This window comes from Sceloporus undulatus, chromosome 2, assembly GCF_019175285.1.
Source record: "Sceloporus undulatus isolate JIND9_A2432 ecotype Alabama chromosome 2, SceUnd_v1.1, whole genome shotgun sequence".
NCBI classification, from domain to species: Eukaryota; Metazoa; Chordata; class Lepidosauria; order Squamata; family Phrynosomatidae; genus Sceloporus; species Sceloporus undulatus.
Window position 1 is genome coordinate 247339401 of NC_056523.1, and position 21423 is coordinate 247360823.

General features: G+C 45.4%; 1 protein-coding gene across 1 annotated transcript in view; it reads left to right on the top strand.

The window, feature by feature from the left end:
- VPS13A (vacuolar protein sorting 13 homolog A) overlaps positions 1-21423 on the top strand; it is a 208378-nt gene that overhangs the window by 158192 nt on the left and 28763 nt on the right. The window contains 5 exon segments of the mRNA XM_042452020.1: positions 956-1025; positions 4616-4724; positions 8185-8298; positions 9389-9534; positions 9631-9712. Coding sequence (XP_042307954.1) covers positions 956-1025; positions 4616-4724; positions 8185-8298; positions 9389-9534; positions 9631-9712 — 521 coding nt within the window.

Here is a 21423-nt window from a genome sequence, read left to right on the forward strand (position 1 = left end):
CAAAAAAGGAGAGACAGCACAGCCAAGATGTCAGTTTCACTTTGAACCACTACCCCTCTGCCCTTCTATGATGGGGCTTTCTGGTCAGGTTTCTCCAGAGGAGCTTTGCCATTGCCATCCTCTGAGGCTGAGAGAGTGTAGCTCCTTGGGCTGAGAGAGTGTGGCTTCATGCCCAAGGCTCAAGGCATACCTATCCTGGGGCTTTCAGGACAGGTTTCTTCAGAGGAGCTTTGCCTTTGCCATCCTATGAGGCTTTTTTTGTGATTAATCACTATGCTTTACTTATGTTAAATGAAAATACGATTCATAACAGTAGCAAAATTAAAGTTATGAAGTAGAAACAAAAATAATTTTATGGTGGGGGTCACCACAACAGGAGAAACTGTATTAAAGGATCGCGGCATTAGAAAGGTTGGGAACCACTGCTTTAGAGAAACAAATATTTTTTTTCAAAAATCATGCAACTGTTGCAACTGGAATCTGAAAAACAACATGTTTGTAACTTCATTAAGTTACTCAGTCAGTTTGCATCTGCTGAATTGAAAATATTTGTTGATATACATTCCTCAGTTTAGTAGCTGGCTTCATTTCCTCCCATATATGCTTCATATATGCTTCTTTTCTCCTCAGACCATTGATTTGTACAACCTTTCCATTATATCCTTTGCAAATGATCTCTATTATATATTTCTGCACATGTAAAAAAGAATTGGATTCAACATGTTTTTAACTTTTATTTGTAATAATTATTATCTGTGTTTTAACTGCTTTTAACAGTCCTTTTTGAAAATAATTATGTTGTTTCATTCTTTTTTAAAATAAAATTTTGTAAAATTTTAACTGAATAGTGTTTTAAATTATTGTAAGCTGCCTTGTGAGAAAGGCCAAGTATAAATTCAAGAAAGAAAGAAAGAGCATCAACCTATGCTCACATTTTTGTTTGATATTTCCATAGAACCTAAACCATTTACAGACGTCAGTATTGTCATGAGAACTGCAGGGCATTCTCAGATATCACGGATAAAGTGAGTACAATTTTCTTAATTTCAGATGTTGTGTCTAGGGTAGACCACTGCATCTAGATTTCTGGCTGGAACCTTTCGTAGAAATCATGTAACACCAGTTTTAAAGCAATTTCATTGATTTCTAATATGCTTCCAGCCTGAGTGCAAGTTGCTTTAAAGCCCTAAACAGAGTTGGGATCTCACTAAGGGCAGAAGCAACTCTCTCTATATGCCCCTGCCTGAAAACTAGTGCTGATGAAAGTACCTGTATCTTTGTCTACCTCTAGGAGCAATACATTGTATGAGTACATGGGATAGCAATACATTGTATGAGGGCTCCATTCCTGCACCACAATGGCTGTCTGAATGGGGATCCCACTGGGCCACCTGGAGCATCCTCTGTTACCACAGTTCACTCATTCTGAGGTCAAAATGAGGTGCCTAGCATGTGATTGTTGTTGGACACCTCATTCTGACCCCAGAAGTGAGCAACCTGCAACAGTGGCGGATGTACTAGACTGCTCGCCAGGGTGCCTGTGCAGACAGTCACTGTGGCAGGAGAATGGAGGGTCAATTAATGGGATGTCAAGGCAGCTGCAATTGCCCCTGGAGTATCCTGGCTCATGCAGAAAGGACCTATGTTGCTAAATTGTTTAATGGTTCGATTTTCAGATTGCTTAATACGTTTTTTAGCCTGGTTTGTTATAAATTGCTTTAAGATACCAGTAGTTCTTATTTGTATGCCATCTGGAATCCTGTGATATAGAGTAAATAGTTTAATAAATAGTCCTGAATCAGAGCACTGATCTCTCCAGACCAGTGTTGTCAACTGTGGCTCTCTGGGGGTTCCGGGAAGATTTTTTCCCCTAGTGCTACATGGAGATTCCTAGTGTTTTTTGCAGCTATTCCATCAAAATACCAACTAAGCCAGATTCTGTATATTAGTGGCCCCAAAACTGTTTTGGGATGCTCTCTCCTTTTCTCATGCATGACAACCCTACCACACCTCTTCAACAGCTACCTCTTGATATTAGATCTACTGTTTGTGCAGCATCCAGGCAGACAGTAATATCTAATTCAATTTCACCCAGCTCCCCATTGTCTCCTCCTCTGTATCAGCCTCTCCTGTATGAATACAGCAGTGGCAGTGGACCAGGCCTGCTCTTCCCTCTTACCTGCACTGACCTTACAGCAAAAGGGGGTCTGGCTAGCTGGTTGCTCCATTGCTGTGATCAGGGTGACCAGGTGCAAAGGGAGCAGCAGTTGAGCAACTGGTTGAGCAGTGACTTCTTGCCCGTACTGGTCTTTAATAATTAATAATAATAATTTGTTTTATTTATATACCGCTATTCCAAAGATCATAGCGGTGAACAGCAAGTAAGCTAATTAGCAAGTAAGCTAATTTGCCCCCAACAGTCTGGGTACTCATTTTAGCGACCTCGGAAGGATGCAAGCCTGAGTCGAGCTTGGGCCCTTTTGCTGGTCTTGAACTCGCAACCTTGTGGTTTCGAGTGAATGGCTGCAGTACAGGCATTTACCCACTGCGCCACCAGGGCTCCTCCTTTGATGCAAGGTCCCTGCTACCTTTGCACCCATTCATCCTGGGAGCAGCAACTGAGCAGCTGCCTGAGAAGTGACCAAGAAGCCTCTTTCCCATGCCATCTTTGTGTTCAATTGCTGCACCCTTTGCACCTGGTCATCTTAGCAGCAGCATCCTTGCAGCAAAGGCCAACATAGGCAAGAGGCTTCTCAGTCATTGCTCAGCCAGCTCCTCAGTTGCTGCTCCCAAAGTGACCAAGTTCAAAGGGAAAAGCTTTTCCCCAGTGACAAATGACTCACAGTCTGAGAGAGGTAAAGGTTTCTTTTGAAGAATCAACCCTGGATATTCCTCCCCATAAACATGTCTTCCCCACACAGTTTCAAGTCGTCAGCCTCAAAACATTGTTTCTTCTCTGCTACTCTTTCAGCTTGGCCGACAAAAGAAAGCAAGAGCCAAGTTCTGGGAAAGTTCACAAAGCTTAATCAGGGTTCCAAATGTGAAACCACATTTTTGACACCGCTTCTCCCCCCACCACCACCATCACCACATGTTGTACTCCTCATCCCAGCCATGATCCTGATGGTTGAGATGGGGAGTTCCCCTTGTCTTTCTTGCTTTGGCTGATTTCTTTACACTTGCTGATTTGGCTGAAGCCCACTGCCCTTTGTTCCCTCATAGCCCTTCTGGATCTTTCCACTGCCCCCAGGGGAGCAGTACTACCACTTTGGGAATCACTACTGTATAGCTTCTGAAATCAGATAAGACTGGGCATGCTCAGAGTAGTATGGTGGTATTGACAATTTAAATTAGCTTGCAGGTAATAATAGGCTATAAGCTATACGTTCACTTCCAGTATTAATTTTATGACCACTAAACTTAGATGCATACAGGTATCACTTTAAAAAGGTTATTAATATGTATATTTTACCTCCAACATCCATGTGAATAACTCCCCACTGAATTTTTCTGTGTATGTTCGTGTGATGCAATAGTTATTGAATGTATTTTAAGATAATATATTTGTGAAAATCAACTAACTGAAAAAGGAAAATAAGGCCTAAATTTGATTGGTAGCCCAACCCAAATTAAGATTAATTGAATCAAAATAAAGTTACAAGCACTAACAAGTTTCATTTATTCAGTGGCTTTATTTAGTTTGAAACTAACAATTGCAATTAACAGTTGGGCTTAAATAAAATAAAATAAAATAAAAATAAAACATATTAAACTGTCCTTGCAATGAAGTGAAAGCTCTAAGAAGACTGAGCTGTTTCTGAGCTATTCTGTAGTACCCAAGCATTTCAGATGCAAAGACCTCCCAGGCTTCTGGCAAAAGTCTTTACAGTAAGCAATACCTTGCTCTAGATGAGCCAGTTTTAGAAACATGTTGTTTCTGAAGTCTTTGGTGTTCTTTCTCAAGATGTCTTAATTCTTTAACATAACCTATATTGATGCCATGTTTTAATAAGAAAAGAAAATGCAGTGCTTTCTTTAATTGGCAAACATAATTTAAAAACCATTACAACTGCAGTGCTGACAATGGTTTAGATTTAAGTTAGTCCCAAATAAAGTTGTTCCATTGAATCACTAAAAATCAAATGTATGTTGACTTAGCAAATTCCCATTGATTCAGTGGGTCTGCTGTTGTTATAATAATATAATAATTATTATTTATTTATATTCTGCCTTTTCCTGAAGGAATCAAGGCAGATTACAAAACAGAAAGCGACTATAAAATGCAAATTACAATAAAATCACATAAAATAATCCCTTACCCTCACCTCCTTCCAGTCATAGCCCTCACCATTATAGAATAATGAAGCACAATAACAGTTCAAATAATTATACAAATTTTTTTTAGCTCTAATAGCTGGATGTAGGCCAGTAAGCTTGTTCAGAAACAATTGTACTGACCTGAGTAAATATGCATTGACTTGTATTTAAAGAAAATCTTTCATTTATTTTGATTTAGCTTTTTTTAAAAAATTTACATGCTTTGTATTTTTTGTTGTTTTTATGAACAGTGTAAAATATGTTGTAATATTTTGACACTTTCTAAATTCGTTTGCAGGTATTTTAAAGTCCTAATTCAAGAAATGGATCTTCGCTTAGATCTTGGTTTCCTTTATGCTTTGGCTGATTTCTTTACACTTGCTGATGAAGTACCCAAAGGCCAAGAGGTATGAATGGCTATTACATCAGTAAATGTGTCCTGAACATTATATATCAAGTAGTTAAAAAGAAATATGGAATAGTTGTTCTTCATGGTCTCTTAATCACACAGTTATCTCCATCTGCATGGTGCATCATTTGGAACCTTCTAAAGCTTGTTTTGTAAGCTTTTTGGCAAGAGCCCTGCCCATTCTCCTCACAGCTGTCCAGCATTGCTCCCACCTAAACCCCACTTCTTTGTTGTCCTTTGTGTCAGCAACATCAGTGGAACTGTTCAGAGCTATCTATTCGTTTGTATGTGACTTGGACTTCTTTTTCTTGGCATTGGTTCTTTTTCAGTAGTGTTTCTTGAATTAGCAATTTTATTTGTTACTCATATTCTGTTCTTCTGGTTTAATATAGTCTATATTTTGACTTCCCTCTCGATTTATGACTCAGCTGTGTTATGGACTCTGTCTCTTGGTTTGATCTTGGATTTTCTGACTAATGTTTTCACATAGCAATTTCCTTTGGGCTACTACCTTCATCTGAGTCTTTTAAAAATGTATCCTGTGTGGAGCAAAAATTCCTGAGAAGCACAGCCATGCGCATTGCCTCTTGAGCCTCACAGTGTGAGGCCTTTTAGGCACTGGAGCATGCAGGAGCATAAAAACCACTTGTTCAAACTGTTGGTTTTGAGGCAAATTAAGTAGCAGTAGAAGAATCCCCGTGGAATCAAAGGTATAGGGATGTGTTTGATAGCATCTTTTTGGAAGAGTATCACACAGAGTGGTTTCTTATCTGGCTTATGAACTGGCAAAGGAAGACCCACCACTCCGTGTTCCTAGCCATTCCACAAGGTCCATGGTTGCACCATGTGGGTTTTTTTAGGGGTGTGTGTCGCGGGGCCCGTGGCTACTCCAGTTGAGATAGGGTTGACGGGTAGCTCCATAATGGCAGAAGGAGGAGAGGAAGCACCAGTGAATGCTCAACACCTTTATTTCCAAAACCAAATACAGTACACCCACATTATACGCGGGCACATTTTACATGGCTTCCAGCATATGCTGGAAGCCGCGCTGGAAGAAAGGGAGCCGCGCGCCAGAAGGAAACAATGGCACATGCTCCCATGGCATGTGCCCTGTGCGACACTGCTGCATTGCCGCAGGCATGAGCCCTGTTCATTTTGAATGGGGCTTGAACATCTGCATTTTTTCCTTTACGTTGGGGGGGGGGTCTGGAACAGATCCCCCTTGTAAGGGAAGGGAGGACTATATACCAGTTTCAGTTTCTCCTACATGGCTGTCCGGTTACTTCACCAACCACTCAACTGTCCCACTCCAAGACTTAGGGGCGGATACCTCTCCTTCCGGCTCCGGCTTCCCTCATTCTAGTGGCCCAAGGCTAGCCAACACCACCCACAAATGTCTCAATATAGACAAGGTCCGGGCCCAATCACCAGGCGGGCTTCGTATGGCCCCTATTCCGCTTCTGAGGTTGCCAGGTGGGCTCAGACAGCGAAGAATCCCTCCAGTCTATGGTTCTGGAGCTCGTCACTCCCAATACTGCCCCGTCTACCTTGTAGATGTTGGCGGGTCAAGTCAGCAGTCCAAAACATCCCAACCCAACGACAATCTCCTCCTCATGCCCCATCTTCTCTCCTAACTCCGGCATCTTTCTTAGCTCCTCCTCCCCCTCCTTGACCCTCCTCTCCTCTTTTCTAGCCCACGCATTTGCACTCTCCCCGGGCCCCGCTCCCATCACAGCTGAGCCCCATGTTTCGGCGACCTCCCCGGGTCTTGCAGCTTCTGCACGGCCCTCTTGTTCACCGTCTGCCCGTGCAGGACCCCAACCCAACTCCTCCCCATCATCCACCCTCTGACAGTGCTTTTGGGGGACATGTGGGCAGAGTGGCTACATGGTTACATCTTTTGACCTTCATCTTCCACTACAGACTGATACTGCCTTTAGCAGTATTGTTTGTTATTTTCCTGCCTAGAATGACACTACTGCCTCCTCTGGTCTCTTTCTAGTCTCCCACAAAGAAGAAGGGCAGGTTGCATACCTGTAACTGTAGTTCTTTGAGCATTCATCTGTAAAATCACACAAACCTGGCCATCTCCCCCTCATGTCCTCTTTCGCTCCTTGGATGTGCTGATACAGCATCCATGGAATTGAGTTTAGGCAGGAACTGGGCTAAATAGCTGCATGGAGGTGGAAAGGCTATTGCCAAAAGCTTATATATTGGCCCTGGAAGTTTCTGCATGATTCATTGCAGGCCCAGATGCATAATGTATTGTGGACATTTGTGTGAGTTCACAGATGACAAAGCATTACCTTTGCAGGTATGCAACCTGTTCTGATTCACCAAACACATACACAGGCTGGCTGAGGGAACCATCAAAAGATAGTGCAGGCAGAGGCAATACATTACCAGCAGCTAGTAATGGACTCCTAATCCTGTGGGAGTCCATTAAGAGAAAGGCATAAAGAACATTTACTCTTGTCCAAATAAAAATTAATCTCAATTTGATATTTGGCATATCCACAGGGTACTTTGGAAGTGACAGATATGGATATATGCATATAAGTAATCAGACTGACAAGCCTTAATCTCAACTACCTGAGGGTAGATCTCTATATTCTGGTGACTTTGCATTAAAATCACTTTAGTTCAATCATATCTTTGATCATATCTTTAAGCTAAAAGGAACAAAATAGAAATTCTCAAATTAATAGTGGCCAACCGTGTTTTGCTTTGCATGTGTTTGGGCCCATATCCTCCAGTAACATTATGATAGGTTCTAAAACCTGCTTAAAAATACATTTTAACCAAAAAAACAAAAACCAGAGCTAATCTAAGGGTTTCAGCTTTGATAGTAATTACACCCAGTTCTTCATAAACTAATTTTAATTTAATGGGAAACATTTAACAAGATTTCTCCTGTCATCCCTAATTAAAATTTGTTATTGTCATAATGTTAGAAATAAGAAATAGGACATGAAGTGTTTTTCACTTTAACATTAGTCTACAGAAGGGGTAAACAAATATACTGAGACAAGAAATATTATTTTACACCTCTTTGCCTCAAAGGTGTGTTGCAAAAGTGCTTAATTTTCAGTTTTGGGTTGTTGGTTTTCTTACTGTTCTCCTGGAATTTGTGATTCAGGGAGGATGTTTAAGAAAAAAGTGTTTTGCAGCAGCAGTTTGCATCCCTTTTGGCAGTGTTGGGGCCAAAAACATTCCCCAAAATTAAAATGGGGGAGGGTCTTGCTGGAGTATCCTGGGGGACATCCACAGCCCCAATGCATGCAACATACACGGGCTCCACTTTATCAGATGAGGTCTAGATAATGCTTTTAAATATATTCAGTAGAACATGGATAAAAGCACATAACATATGTTTATGCACATTTGCTAAAAGACTGTTGTTGCTGCTGCTACATTGCTTTGAATATTATTACTACTTTGATATTATATATTTACAGATAGAACTTTTCAAAAAGGATGTCGAATCAGTACAGGAGGAGCTGAAAAATGTTTCATCAACTGATACATCACAAATCAGCTTATATGAATATTTTCATATTTCTCCAATCAAGGTATGTACATGTCATAAAAATAATGTTTGCATATGTAAATACATACAGCCAAGAAACAAAAAGGAAGATGGGACTGTTTATTCCAGGTATGTGAAATCTCACTCTTCACCAAGTAACAGATGTATATAAAAATATTTTGACCTGGAAAAAGCCCAGTACCGAGAGCAGTGTGGCAGTGTGTTTTTTAACAAGTGTAGTACAGAGGCATGTCAGGGGTTCTATACAGGTGCTGTATGGCTGTAGCCTACTTGTCAAAAAACACAAATCTTTTCACCAGAGCTGTTTCCATGCTAGTGTTAATCAAGTGTGCTCTCCAAACATGAATTCATGTCTGTTCCAAAATACATGTGTATACTCTTTATATGGCAGTAATGGTCCAAATTGGTCCAAGTAAGTGGCAATCAAGCAGAACCATTTCTATAGTTTGTTAAATGTAACACAATCTTTAGTAATGGTTCTACTTGATTGCCATGTACTTTCCATTACTCATTTCTCATAACTCTCTTTTCTAGTTGTATTATTTGTTCAGCGAAAGGGGGAGAAAGTAGTATAAGTTGCATTGCTTTTACCAATGTGTTAACATTAGTCATTTGGGCACAGGCTGGTAATAGAGTAAATGATTAATTAGGATTGCATACTGCAGAACAGCACAAAAGTCTGGTGCTTTAAGTCCAAACAAGTTAGCAGCAGAGAAATACAGTGTGGCAAAATGTGGTGAACTTTTGGGACATTACCTAGAGCATCTGTATTTTTGTAAATATGAGATGTAAATATTCTTGTCAGGTTTGTTGTGTTTTATGGCAACCCTAACGCAACCCTATCACAGGATTTTCTTGATAAGGTTTCTTCAGAAGGGCTTGCCCTTGCAAGGGACCGAGAGAGTGGGGATTCAAATCCTGGCCTCCAGACTCATGGTCCAACACTCAGATACATCATGCTGGCTCTCAGGTTTATTTGATTTTAAAATAAGTTAATATGCTTTAAAAAGAGTTAAAGTAACTGAACAATTACTACCACAGCAGTAAAAGTACTATTATGCTATTTAAGCTACACGGAGGTCCTCCATCTTTCCAATTTTATTTCCTTTCAGTTACATTTAAGTTTTTCACTCAGCACTGGGGGAGAAGATATCAACAGGGAAGAAAGACGTAAGGATCTGATTCCAGTTCAGTCTTTAAATCTCCTGTTAAAGAGTATTGGAGCAACACTTACAGATGTGCAGGATGTTGTACTTAAGTATGTACAATGTATTGATTGAGTTTATTTTACTTTAGAATAATACTTGCAGTTTATTTTTATATTGCCTTTATTTATTTGATTTACTTATTGTAGGTTGGCATTCTTTGAGCTCAACTACCACTTTTATACTACACAGCAACTGCAGTGGGCAGTTATTATGCATTATTCAAAGCAGGTTAGTATACATTTGTTGTTGCTGTCATGTGCCTTCTAGTGATTCCCAAATTAAGGTGACCCTCAGACTACCATAGAATTTTCTTGGCAAGATTTCTTCAGAGGGGGTTTGCCATTGCTTTCATCTAAGGCTGAGAGAGCGCGACTTGGCCAAGGTTAGCCACAGGGTTCTTTGTGGTCTCTGTGACTCACAGAAATAGGTTCACTGGCATCACTAGGGCTGGTGTCCCCCAGTGCAGTAACTCATGGTATCACTCCATGGACCTTCTCCTGTACCAGACCATACAGAATCCTTAGTAATGTATGTTAATACTAACAACAAAAATTTGACAAATTCAGGAAGTCATTGTTGTCCTATACCTAAAGCAGTTACCACCTGCTGAGTAAACCACACCAAATTTTTCAAGATACCAACTGTAACACCACCACCACTTCATCAGATGCTGAGTAGGGACCGCTGTGTGAGGTGACCAGGCATGCGGGTACTTACAGCTCCTCACCATCCACCATAGATGATCCTTTTGTTCCCTCCCTCCCTTCTTTCCTTCCTACAGTGCACCATAACAGGAAGTTCTTCACCAGCTGGGTTCTAGGACCACAGAGTTTCATTTTGCCTTGCACTTTTGTTAATTCTAAACACTCTACAGGCAGATGTAAAGGTAGCTAAAAAGGACCAAGGTCTTTACTGCAGATTTCAGTTGGAACACTACCATATGCAGGAAACAAACACAGAGTTTTAGTTGTTGGTATATCGATAAAATAAACAAGTGTCTATGATTATAACTAACTACAGGGATATTTTTATTTAAAAAAAGAATAATTTTCCACCAAAATACTGTTCAAAAAATTTGTAGACAGTTATTTTAATGTCACTCCCTCTGATGGTGTCAGCTGGTGCAATACGCACCCCCTTCACCCCCTAGTGATGACACTGAATGGGTTATGTGTGCCTGTGCAGTGCATCATTTGGAACCTTCTATAACTCTTATGTAAGCATTTCAGTGGTAGCCCACCTACTTCCCAAGCACCTAGCCAGATTGCCTCCTGCCTAATTTAGTTCCTTTCATTTGTAGCATCATTGGGGACAGTTTCTGGAGCATTTTCTGATGGATTGTTTTTGGTATTGGCCTACAACTGGTTTTCTAATTTCTCTTTCTTTTGCGTTTGTCATTCGGCTCTTCTTTGATTGGATTAGGGACTTTAGACTGTTTGGCAACTCTGTTGTCTTTTGATTTGGCTTGATCATCGTTGACTTGTTAGGCTATCCTTGCATTCAAGGCTATGGCCTCCTCTGCATCCTTCAATAAGTGTGTGACTTGCAGAGGTAAAATCCCAGAAAGGGATATTCATTTGAAGTGTCTCCACTGCTTGGGTGAGGGCCATAACGTGGATGCTTGCTCGCATTTTAGAGCATTCACCCCGTAAGACTGCTGTAATCGTGCAACAAGTCTGAAGGCTCTCCTTTGGGATAAGGCCCTGTACATGGATTCTCAGATCCTTACGTACAGCATCGGTTGAGTTTTCCTCTTCAAGTTTTTCACATATACTGCTTGCTTCTTCAATAACAATATCATGTTCATCTGTTCAAGTAATGCTGAAATGGTCTCTCTTCAAGGCAGGTGTTTGCCCAGCAAAGTCTAGGAAGACCATGGAGAGGATTTATTCTGAATTTTTCTCTAAGTCTCAATGACCATCCACCCTGGGAATGTCCCTTTAGATGCTGATGGAATCCCAACAAACCAGGCAAAGGCAGTACAAGAAAAAGAAGTCAAAGGATGTAAATTGTTCAATGAAGAACTCCTAGGTGGTGCTGAAAACCTGGCCAGAGCAATCCTCTTTCCTAGGGACAGTGAGATTTGGGTGATCAGCCTAGGCAACAAGAGCCCTCAATTGCTCTCTTCAAGTGTGATCCCATCCAGTACTGGCTGACATAACTACAATTCTGGGTTCGGGTTTCCTATAGCAAGTACCTCCGTCTTATCTGGATTCACTTGAGTCGGTTTTTTCTTATCCCCAAGTGGGTGAAATTCTGTGAATATCTTCACTCTGAAGGACTTTCTGTATTGGAGGCAACAGTTACTCGGATCCTGGAATTCTTAGTCACACTGTCAAAAAAAGGCCTGTCTCTTGTCTATTAAATGCTTCATGACACCTGTTTCTTGAAAGTTCCAGGACGTCAGAAAATCTTTGTGCTTCCTAGACCCTTTAGTTAAGACATTATTGAAAGGGTATAGAAATCTACACCCACTTGTAACTCGACCTACTGCCCAGTGAAGCTTAGAGCTTGTTCTATCTCAGCTTTCAAGGAAGCCATTTGAGCCCATGACCTCTTGCTATCTTAGGTTACTTACCTGGAAAACTGCATTCCTGGTAGCAGTCACAACAACCAGGAGATCAGGTGAGCTTTGTACTTTGAGAGAGGATCAGCCTTACCTCCATTTCTGTAAGGACAAGGTGTTCCTTAGACTGGACATTTCCTTTCTACCAAAGGTTGTTTTAGCCTTTCATCTGAACCAAGACATTGTACTCCCAACATTCCCACAGAACTCTACAACTGATCTGGAACATTCTCTCCACTTTTTGAATGTGAGTCAAGCTGTAGCCTTTTATGTTCATCGGACAACTTCCTTTCAACAATCTCAGAGGTTTTTGGTTTTGGTTCATCAAAAAGAGACTTCCTGCCTCATCTCAGTGTTTTTCCAAACGAATGGCAGCCATCATCCATGTGGCCCATGAATGAATGGGAAAGTCACCTCCTGTCCAATAACTCAACCTGGTAGCAGCTTTAGCAGCTTTCTTGAGAGGTGTCCCTCTACATGACATTTGTAGAGCCACTTCCATTTTCTTCTCCCACTCTAGAATGGACATGAGATCCCAGACAGGTGCTGCTGTTGGTAGGGCTATGCTCTTCTGTGTGCATGGTACTCTCTCCTCCTGTGGTTAGTAGCTTGCGAGTCTTCCATTTTTGTGAATGTAACAGAGAGGCACTTACTGAGGGAACTGCCCTAGATATAGACTCCAGAAGATGTAGTAAAGTGGGGGTGGGGCAGGGGAGTAGCTCTTCAAACGGGAAAATCAGAGGAGGGGAGAGGAAGAAAAGAGAAAGGAAGTTTTCTGGAAGGATGGCTGTGGGATGTTGAGGAGAAGATGCCAACAGTCTTGACACAGCCTCTAGATTTATCTTGTAATGGGACAAGCATAAAGCAGCTTTCAAAGTTAGTAAGTAAGTAAAACAACTATTTAGGAAATGAAACAGGCAAGAAGCTGCAAATCATGGCCTTTGTTTAGATGCTAGCACCATCTAGCAGTCTCTTTATGTTACAGCAGCCCAAGGTTAAATGTTTAGTTTAATTTTTGAGAAAACTTTAGAGTTATGATCAGCCAGAGTTCAGGCAGGTCGTGTTCCTCAAAACTTCAAAGGACTGTTCTGAAAAGAAGAGAGGGGTTTGTTTGTTTTTTGGGTCGTTTCCATTTTTGCATCAATACTGATATTCTGTTCAATTCTGTAAGCCATGGAAGGTGGGGCTATCAATATCTCTCTCCCTATGGAAGCAGTGAAGCTGCTACAGTGAGTCACAGAGACTATGAAGGAGGAGGAAAGGCTGCTTATCTATAACTGTAGTTCTTTGAGTAATTATCTGTTAACTCATAATATCCTGTCCATCTTGCCTTTATCATGTCCTGCCTCTCCTTAGATCCTTGACTGATACCCAGGAAAGTTAGGTTTTAGATAGGAAGCCTGCTGGCTAGACACGCAGGGAGTGGGAAGGATTGTTGTCAAAGCGTTTACAGAAGGGTTCTAGAAGGTTCCAAATGACGGGTACAGATAACCCGTTTGTGTGAGCTCACAGATGTCTACTTGTTGAACTACTGTTTCAGGTAAGCAACCCATCCTTTCCGTGGCTGAGCAGGGATTTGAACCCTGGCCTCCCGCAGTCCAGGTCCAGCACAGAAACCACAACACAGCACTAGCTGTTTAGTATAAAATACTATGAATTAACAACCTAATTTATGATTAGACACAAGATGTATTAATTTGCCCTACATTGTAAAGTTGGAACAAATGGAGTAGAACAAAACTAAATTATATAGATTCCAGCATTATAGTGTCCCTTTATGTATATAAACATCTCACATAACTCATTCATATGTTTATTGTTTGGTCTTAATACACAGCTGTAGCTACTGAAAGAGATGTCAAATTCTGTTTATCAGTATTATAGATTATGCTATATTCATCTTTTTAAAAGATTGTACTGTGCCTGGAATTGCTTGGCTGAGCATGCTAGTTCCAGGCTGTGTTGACTATTAAAGTTTATTTTGATATGAAAGAACATAATGACATATTAAATAAAGAACATAATAAGGAACACTAGTGGTTCACACTACTGATCTGTCAAGTTGAACATTCTCTTGATATAGTGACCAACAACATGCCTGTGAGAATTTCACAAGAAGAACCTGAGCATAGTAGGAGTGCAACAGCAGTCATGGTTCTGATCATATTCATCTCACCATTATTTGCAACCGAATCAACCAACTGTCTTCAGATGTATAATTTCAGGTCTCTTCATCTTCAAAATATACATCTCAACAAAACAAGTACTCCTCTGGTTGAATCGATAAATTAGTTCTTGTTGGTGTGTTGAAAGCTGTTGCCCTTCAGAACCAAGTCTCATTTTGGCAACAGATTAGCTCACTTCTGCTATTCTTGGACAGATAGTGTAACAGATTTGTGAGTTCTCAACATCATTCATTGCAGCTCTATGTCTGAGTTTGAGACTGCTACCTACAGGAATCCTGTGTTCCATGGCTCTGTTGCCAGAACTCAAAGAAGTCCAGGTTCTTCTTGAGAATAATATAGAGTGCACCTCTCCTTCCAGAATTACAGTAGTTTCTTCAGTTATTTTATAGTTTTGGGGAAAAAAGATGATTGAATTCTTTAGACCTCAGAGATCTGAATGGACTTGTAGATATTTTGCAAGTTCAGGATGATAATTCTATCTACCATTCTTCTGTTATCAAGGAGGAAACTAGTTCACCAAAATTTATCTAAAAGATGCATTCTCTCATAATACAGTCCATCCTTCTTATCACTACCTTATCACTACCAGTCTTTCCAGTTCAGGGCTCAGCCTTTATGTTTGGCTATTTCACACACATACACAGTGAATTGATAAAATGCACGGTGGCTGTCACTGAACACTTGAGATGTCTTAGTATCATAGTCTTCCCTTACTTGGATAACTAGCTCCTAGTCACACATTTAAAACTCAAAATGTACAGGGTCATTCATATTACCCCTGGCTACTTTCCTTCTTGTATCTAATCATCAAACACAAGAATTTCTATTTACTTAACACAATCCTTTCTGTTTTTAATTACAGTGGTACCCCGGGATACGAATGCGCCGGGTTACGAATTTTTCGGGATACGAAAAAATCCCATAGGGATTTATTGCTTCGGCTTACGAAGGTTTCTTCGGGTTACGAAAAAACCGCGGCGCTATTTTCCGCCACCGGAGGGCAGCAGAGAGCTATTTTTCCATTAGCGCCTATGGGAATTCGGCTTACGAAGGTATTTCGGGTTACGAAATTAACCGCGGAACGAATTAATTTCGTAACCCGGGGTACCACTGTAATTGCTTCAGTGAGGCCCAGCTTCACTTCATTTATGGGAAGGCATTCCTTCCAGTTACCAGCAAACATAATTGTGCCTCTGCTAATCAGCATATGCTTGTGGACAGAAACATTTCATCCCATCAAGGCCAGATGTTATCTGGCTTGATGTCAGCAATGGCATTTGTAACTGTGGACTTGACTTGAAATAAGAACTCATTTACACTAATTATTTACACAATTAGATGCACAGAAAGGCAGCAATTTCAGCCAAAACTGAAATGGCCCAAGACTCTCCTGTTGTAGACTGGTGTCAACATTCTGCTTGTAGAGATGCAGTTCTGCATTGCTCATTTGTCGATAATGCTTATTACAGATGACTCTCTGTTCAGTAGGGCAGTTTATGTGAATGACCTTTCCTTCTGGGGCATCTGGACATCACAGGAACGATGTCTGCATAGCAATGCCTGTGAGCTCTTAAACATCTTAAACACAGTGTAAACTTTCAGACCAGTCCCTACATTCCAAGCAATTCAGATAGCTACAGCAAACTCAACTGTAGTTTTTAATGTTGATATGGGAGGTTCTTTTGGCTAGGCTTAATTTTTTCCCTGCTAGCTCAAAAAGCAGAGATATGACATTTTTTTCCATTAATTTCTGTCCTAGGAGGATGCACATCTCATTTGATTCTCTGCCTTATTTACAGGATAGATACAAATTTATTTACTTGGAGCATTGTTTCTTCTTCGTGGTCTCTGCGAATCATACAAATGGGTTTCACTGCGCCTGCGCAGTGCTGCTCGGAACCTACTGGAATCACTGGGCAAAGTTTACTTTGCAACATATAGAAACTTTTTGGCGGTAACTCCGCCCACCCGTTATAAGGCCCCTGCCTTCCCTCTCTTTTCCCCAGTTCCTTTTTTCCGCCGCACTAGCTGCTTGAAGGAACTTCGCTCACTTTACTAGCTCTTTGGAATCATTTCAATCACGACCTTGGACCGTTTTTGACCACTCTTTGTCTCCCGCCCCTGGTAACTTCGGACTTTCGGACTGTTGACCTCGCTTTGAATTCTCCTCTGGCTTTGACAACTTCAGAAATGCCTGCACCTTTCAAGAAGTGCGACGTCTGCGGGGGCAAGGTGCCCGTCCAGGACCCGCACTCCTCCTGCCTATTGTGCCTCGGCAAGGACCATGATGCCAAGGCTTGCCCGCTTTGCAAGTCCCTCTCGGCGCAAGCCCGGAAAAACCGTGAGTCCCGGCTCACTTCGGCCATCGCCCTGGGCAAGGTACAGGAGGGAGGCCACCGCTTGTCATCCGTCCCGCCTTCCGCGCCGCCCGCTTCATCCTCCAGGGCCAGCGTGTCCAGCGTGGTGTCTGTCCCGGCCGGGACAGTGGCTCCCACCACCTCTGATGTGGCCCGTGGCTCGAAACCGCCCAGCGCCACCGACGAACCCTCCAAGCGCCCCCATAAGTCATCAGGGACTGAGGGTCTCGAGCCGAAACCAAAATCTGAGAGGAAACAGGACGGCTCGCACGCGAGGGAACGGACTGAGGCAGAGGTCCGGCTCGCTTCGCCTTTATCCTCCAAGACGTCCAAGTCATCCCGACACGCCTCCAAGCCGAGGGAGCCGGCTTCGTCTTCGGGAGTGACGGCCGACAGGGCTAGGTCTCCAAAGCCCTCCTCGTCGGGAGCCGCCGCTGTCCTCTTGGACCTCCTGGAGAACCCCTTCTTCCCGCCGGAAGAGACCCCGAGATCGGGAAAGAAGAGACACCACAAGGAGGCTGACCGGGACCCTGCGCCCAAAAAGTCCAAATGGCCAAAGGAACACGCCAGGTCGGACTTGCCCTCCAAGGCAAGAGACAAGAAGCGCTCCCCTTCGAAGAAGGCCCGTGCCCCTGCAGTTCTTCCCGGTCCGGAGCCCGCTCCTGAGGTACAACCGTCCCGGTTCCGGACACACTGGCTCAACCCACCATGGACTTCGTCCACGAGGTGGAAGGCGCCACCTCCTCTTCCCCTCCTGGGGAACTGCCCCCACTGTTTCCCCACTCCGAGGATGAGGAAGACGGAGACGAGGTCCGTAGACACGAAGCCCCGGACCTGTTCTTCGACTCCGAGATGGGCCGGTATTTCATGTCCGTCCTGAGGGATGTGGCCTTCAAGGAGTTCACCAGGCTCAACCCTCGCCCTGCTGACCCGCGGGAGGGCACGTCTGCCCGGTCGATCCCGAGTGTCTCGGTTATGGAGAAGCCTCCATCGTCACCCCGCCGGCGCTCTCAGTCCTCGACAAGCCCCATCCCGGTTCGTCCGAGATCCCAGGTCAGGGTTCCGGACATACCTCTCACCTCTGACACGGACTCTGAGGACGAGCCTCTGCCTCCATCCGACGTCCTCTCGGACGACGACAACCTCTCGGCGTCTGCTTCCCCGCAGAGGATGCACCACCCGGAACCTTCTTCCCCATCGGATGACGTGCGCTCTTTCAGTGAGCACGTCGTGAAGATGGCCAGGGCTCTTGACATCGAGCACTCCTTCCCGGAGGACGATGCCCGCGACCCGGTGGAGCGTCGAGTGCACGGACGGGTGCCCACACCACCTTGCATTCCCCTGCTTCCGTCCTTGGAGACCATAGTCCGGAGGTCCTGGGACTCCCCGGCCTCCCTGTCTGGCTCGTCCCGCAAGGTTGAATCCCTCTACAGGGTCGCCCCGGCAAGCTGCACCTGGTTGGCCGACCACCCCAAGCCGAACTCGGCAATTGTCGAAGGAGCCCAGCACAGCTTCGTCCCGAAGCAAGCGACCTCCTCCGTCAACCGGGAGGCTAAGAAAGTGGATGGCCTGGCCAAGAAGGTCTACTCGGCAGCGGCGTTTGCGGTGAAGGCCATCAACTATAACGCCTGCATGGGGGCCTACATACAGACTCTTATGGAGCGGATCTCCCCCCTCATACCAGACATTCCGGATGACATCCAGAGACAGCTGGTCGAGGTCAGGGACGAGGCCCACTCCATTGGGAGTTGGCTCATCACCGCCTCCAGGAACATGGCTGACTGTGCGGGGAGGGCCATGTCGGCATCGATGGCGCTCCAACGACACGCCTGGTTGAGGGCCTCGGACCTTAACCCTAGCGTCAAGGCGGCCATCAAAGACATGCTGCTTGACGGGACCGGACTTTTCCATGCCGAAACCAACGACCGCCTGAACAGGAAGTTCAGGATGAAAGCAGCGGCGAAGAAGCATGGGATGTCCTCCGCATCCGTCTCGCCATTCCAGAAGCGGCAGCGCCCGTGGCAGCCACAAGGTCAGTCACAGGGGACCTTCTCCCAGGATCGGCAGTCTCAGCAGCAGGGCTCCCAGACACGTCGCTACCCCTCGCAGTCTTCCTCCTCCTCTGGCCGTCGCAACTTCCCACCTCGGTACCGTAAGTCCCGCCGGCAGGACACCGACCAGGGGAAAAAGAGAGCCTGAAGAGACGCAGCGTGCTTCGTCTCCCTTTCGCCCCTCTTCTTTTTGGACATTTTGAGGCCCTTTGTTAACACCTGGGCCTCGATAACATCGGACTCGTGGGTTCTCAACATCATCCGTAGGGGATATGCCCTCGAGTTCCAAGAGCTCCCTCCGACCGGAGCATTCATGTCCACTCTCCCCTCGGACACCCTTCTCGACGAAGTGCACACCTTGCTTGAAAAGGGGGCAATCTCCCCTTTGCCGCCCGAGCAACGTTTTAGGGCCTTTTTCTCCAGGTACTTCACGGTACCGAAGGCCGACGGGGGCATCAGGCCCATCCTGGACTTAAGACAATTGAATTTGTTCCTTGAGTACCGTCGCTTCCGAATGGTAACCTTGGCTTCCATTCTGCCTCTGCTTCATCAGGGCCTGTGGTTCGCGACCGTCGACCTGAAGGACGGCTACTTCCACATCGGGATCCGGGAGTCCCACCGAAGATTCCTCGCCTTCGCCGTCGGCTCCGCCTCATACCACTACAACGTGCTCCCTTTCGGTTTGGCCACGGCACCGAGAGTCTTCACGAAGTGCATGGCACCGGTGGTGGCATACGTTCATCGGAAGGGCTTCATGGTCTTCCCGTACCTGGACGACTGGCTGTTTGCCGCCGAATCCCAACAAGAACTATAGGAGGCAGTCTCGTTCACCTTGCACCTCTTGGACTCCCTCGGGCTGGTCATCAACTGAGAAGAGTCCCACTTCACACCGACCAGACAGGTCAAGTTCATCGGGGCCATCCTCGACTCCGAAAGATGCTCCGCCTTTCTCCCTCCAGACCGTTTCCAGGCTTTGACGGTGTCGCTCAGGCCCTGCATCTCCCACAGAAGGGTGAGGGCCAGGGATGTCCAAGTTGCCCTGGGCCACATGGCATCAACGACGTTTGTCACACCTTGGTCAAGACTTCGCCTTCGACCTCTGCAGTCCTGCTTCCTCTCGGTCTTCTCCCCGATGGAGGACCCCTCGTCCAAGTGGCTCACGGTACCGAGACCTGTAGCTGCTTCCCTAAGATGGTGGTTGGACTGCCGCAACGTGTGCACCGGGATGCCTTTCCATCAGCCCCAGTCGCAACTGACTCTCACAACCGATGCATCCCTGGAGGGATGGGGCGCCCACCTGCTCGACTTGGTTGTCAAGGACAGGTGGTCCACCGAGGACAAGCTCCTCCACATCAACGCTCTGGAGATGCTGGCAGTGGAAAAGGCACTGAGGGCTTTCGAGTTCGCTGTCGCAGACAAGGTTGTCCTCCTGAGGACGGACAACACCACCGTGATGTATTACATCAACAAGCAAGGAGGCACCAGATCCAGGACCCTGCTCGACCTTACTCTCCGCATCTGGGACTGGTGCATCCAGAGACGTGTCCTCCTTCAGGCGATTCATCTTCTCGGAGAGGACAACGAGTTGGCAGATCGCCTCAGCAGATCTCCGTCGGTGTGCCACGAGTGGAGGCTCCATCCCGAGACGGTCAGCGACGTCTTCGATCGGTGGGGAACTCCCCACATCGACCTCTTCGCGACCAGGTGGAACAGCCACTGTCCCCAGTTCTGCTCCAGGAGGCGAATGGACGGATCCCTTGGAGACGCGTTTGCCTTCCTCTGGATGGGAGAGCTCCTCTACGCCTTCCCTCCTTTCCCTCTCATCATCAGGGTGGTGTCCAAGATGACAACGGACCGGTCGCACGCGATCCTGATCACCCCGTGGTGGCCGAGACAGCCCTCGTTCGCATCCCTTCTCCACCTCTCCAGGAGATGCTTTCTCCGCCTCGACCCTCGTCCGGACCTGCTGTTGATCCAGGACGGACGGATTCTCCACCCGGACATCGGGAGCCTGCCGCTGGTAGCCTGGAGGATACTGCCCTGACTGCCCTACCGGAGGCGGTGAGGACGGTGATCCTGGCTGCGAGGAAACCTTCCACCCAGCGGTCATATGCCCTGAAATGGAGGAGGTTTAGCGTCTTCCTTGATCGAAAGGGCTTGTTTCCTGCTCAGGTGTCCACTCCAGTGGTGCTGGAATTTTTGATGGCACAGCCCCTCATCCATCAAGTGCTATTTGTCTGCCATTTGTGCCAAGTACCAATTCAGGGGGAGGGCTTCCTTTTTCAAGGACCCCTTGGTGAAGGGGTTCCTTAAGGGATGTGCCAACCTGAATCCTCCTGTGTCTGTACCGGCGCCGGCTTGGAGCCTGGAGGCAGTACTGTCCGCCCTCCAATCCAAGCCCTTTGAACCGATGGCCACAGCGGACTTGAGACTATTGACTTGGAAAACCGCTTTTCTTGTGGCCATCACCTCTGCCCGCCGTGCGGGCGAACTCTGTGCCTTACGGAGGGACCAACCCTTCCTGAGGTTTCACAAGGACAAGGTGGTCCTCCGGACAGACATTACTTTCTTGCCTAAGGTGGTGTCTGCCTTCCATATGTGTCAGGACATTGTGTTGCCTACTCTCGCATCCAACCCAACTTCGGATGCGGAGCGAAGCCTGCACTCTCTCGATGTCAGGAGAGCTCTGGCTTTCTATTTGGACAGAAATGCTGCCTCTAGCCGCTCCGAAAGACTTTTCCAATGCTACTCGGAGCCGAAGAAAGAGTTGCCTGTATCT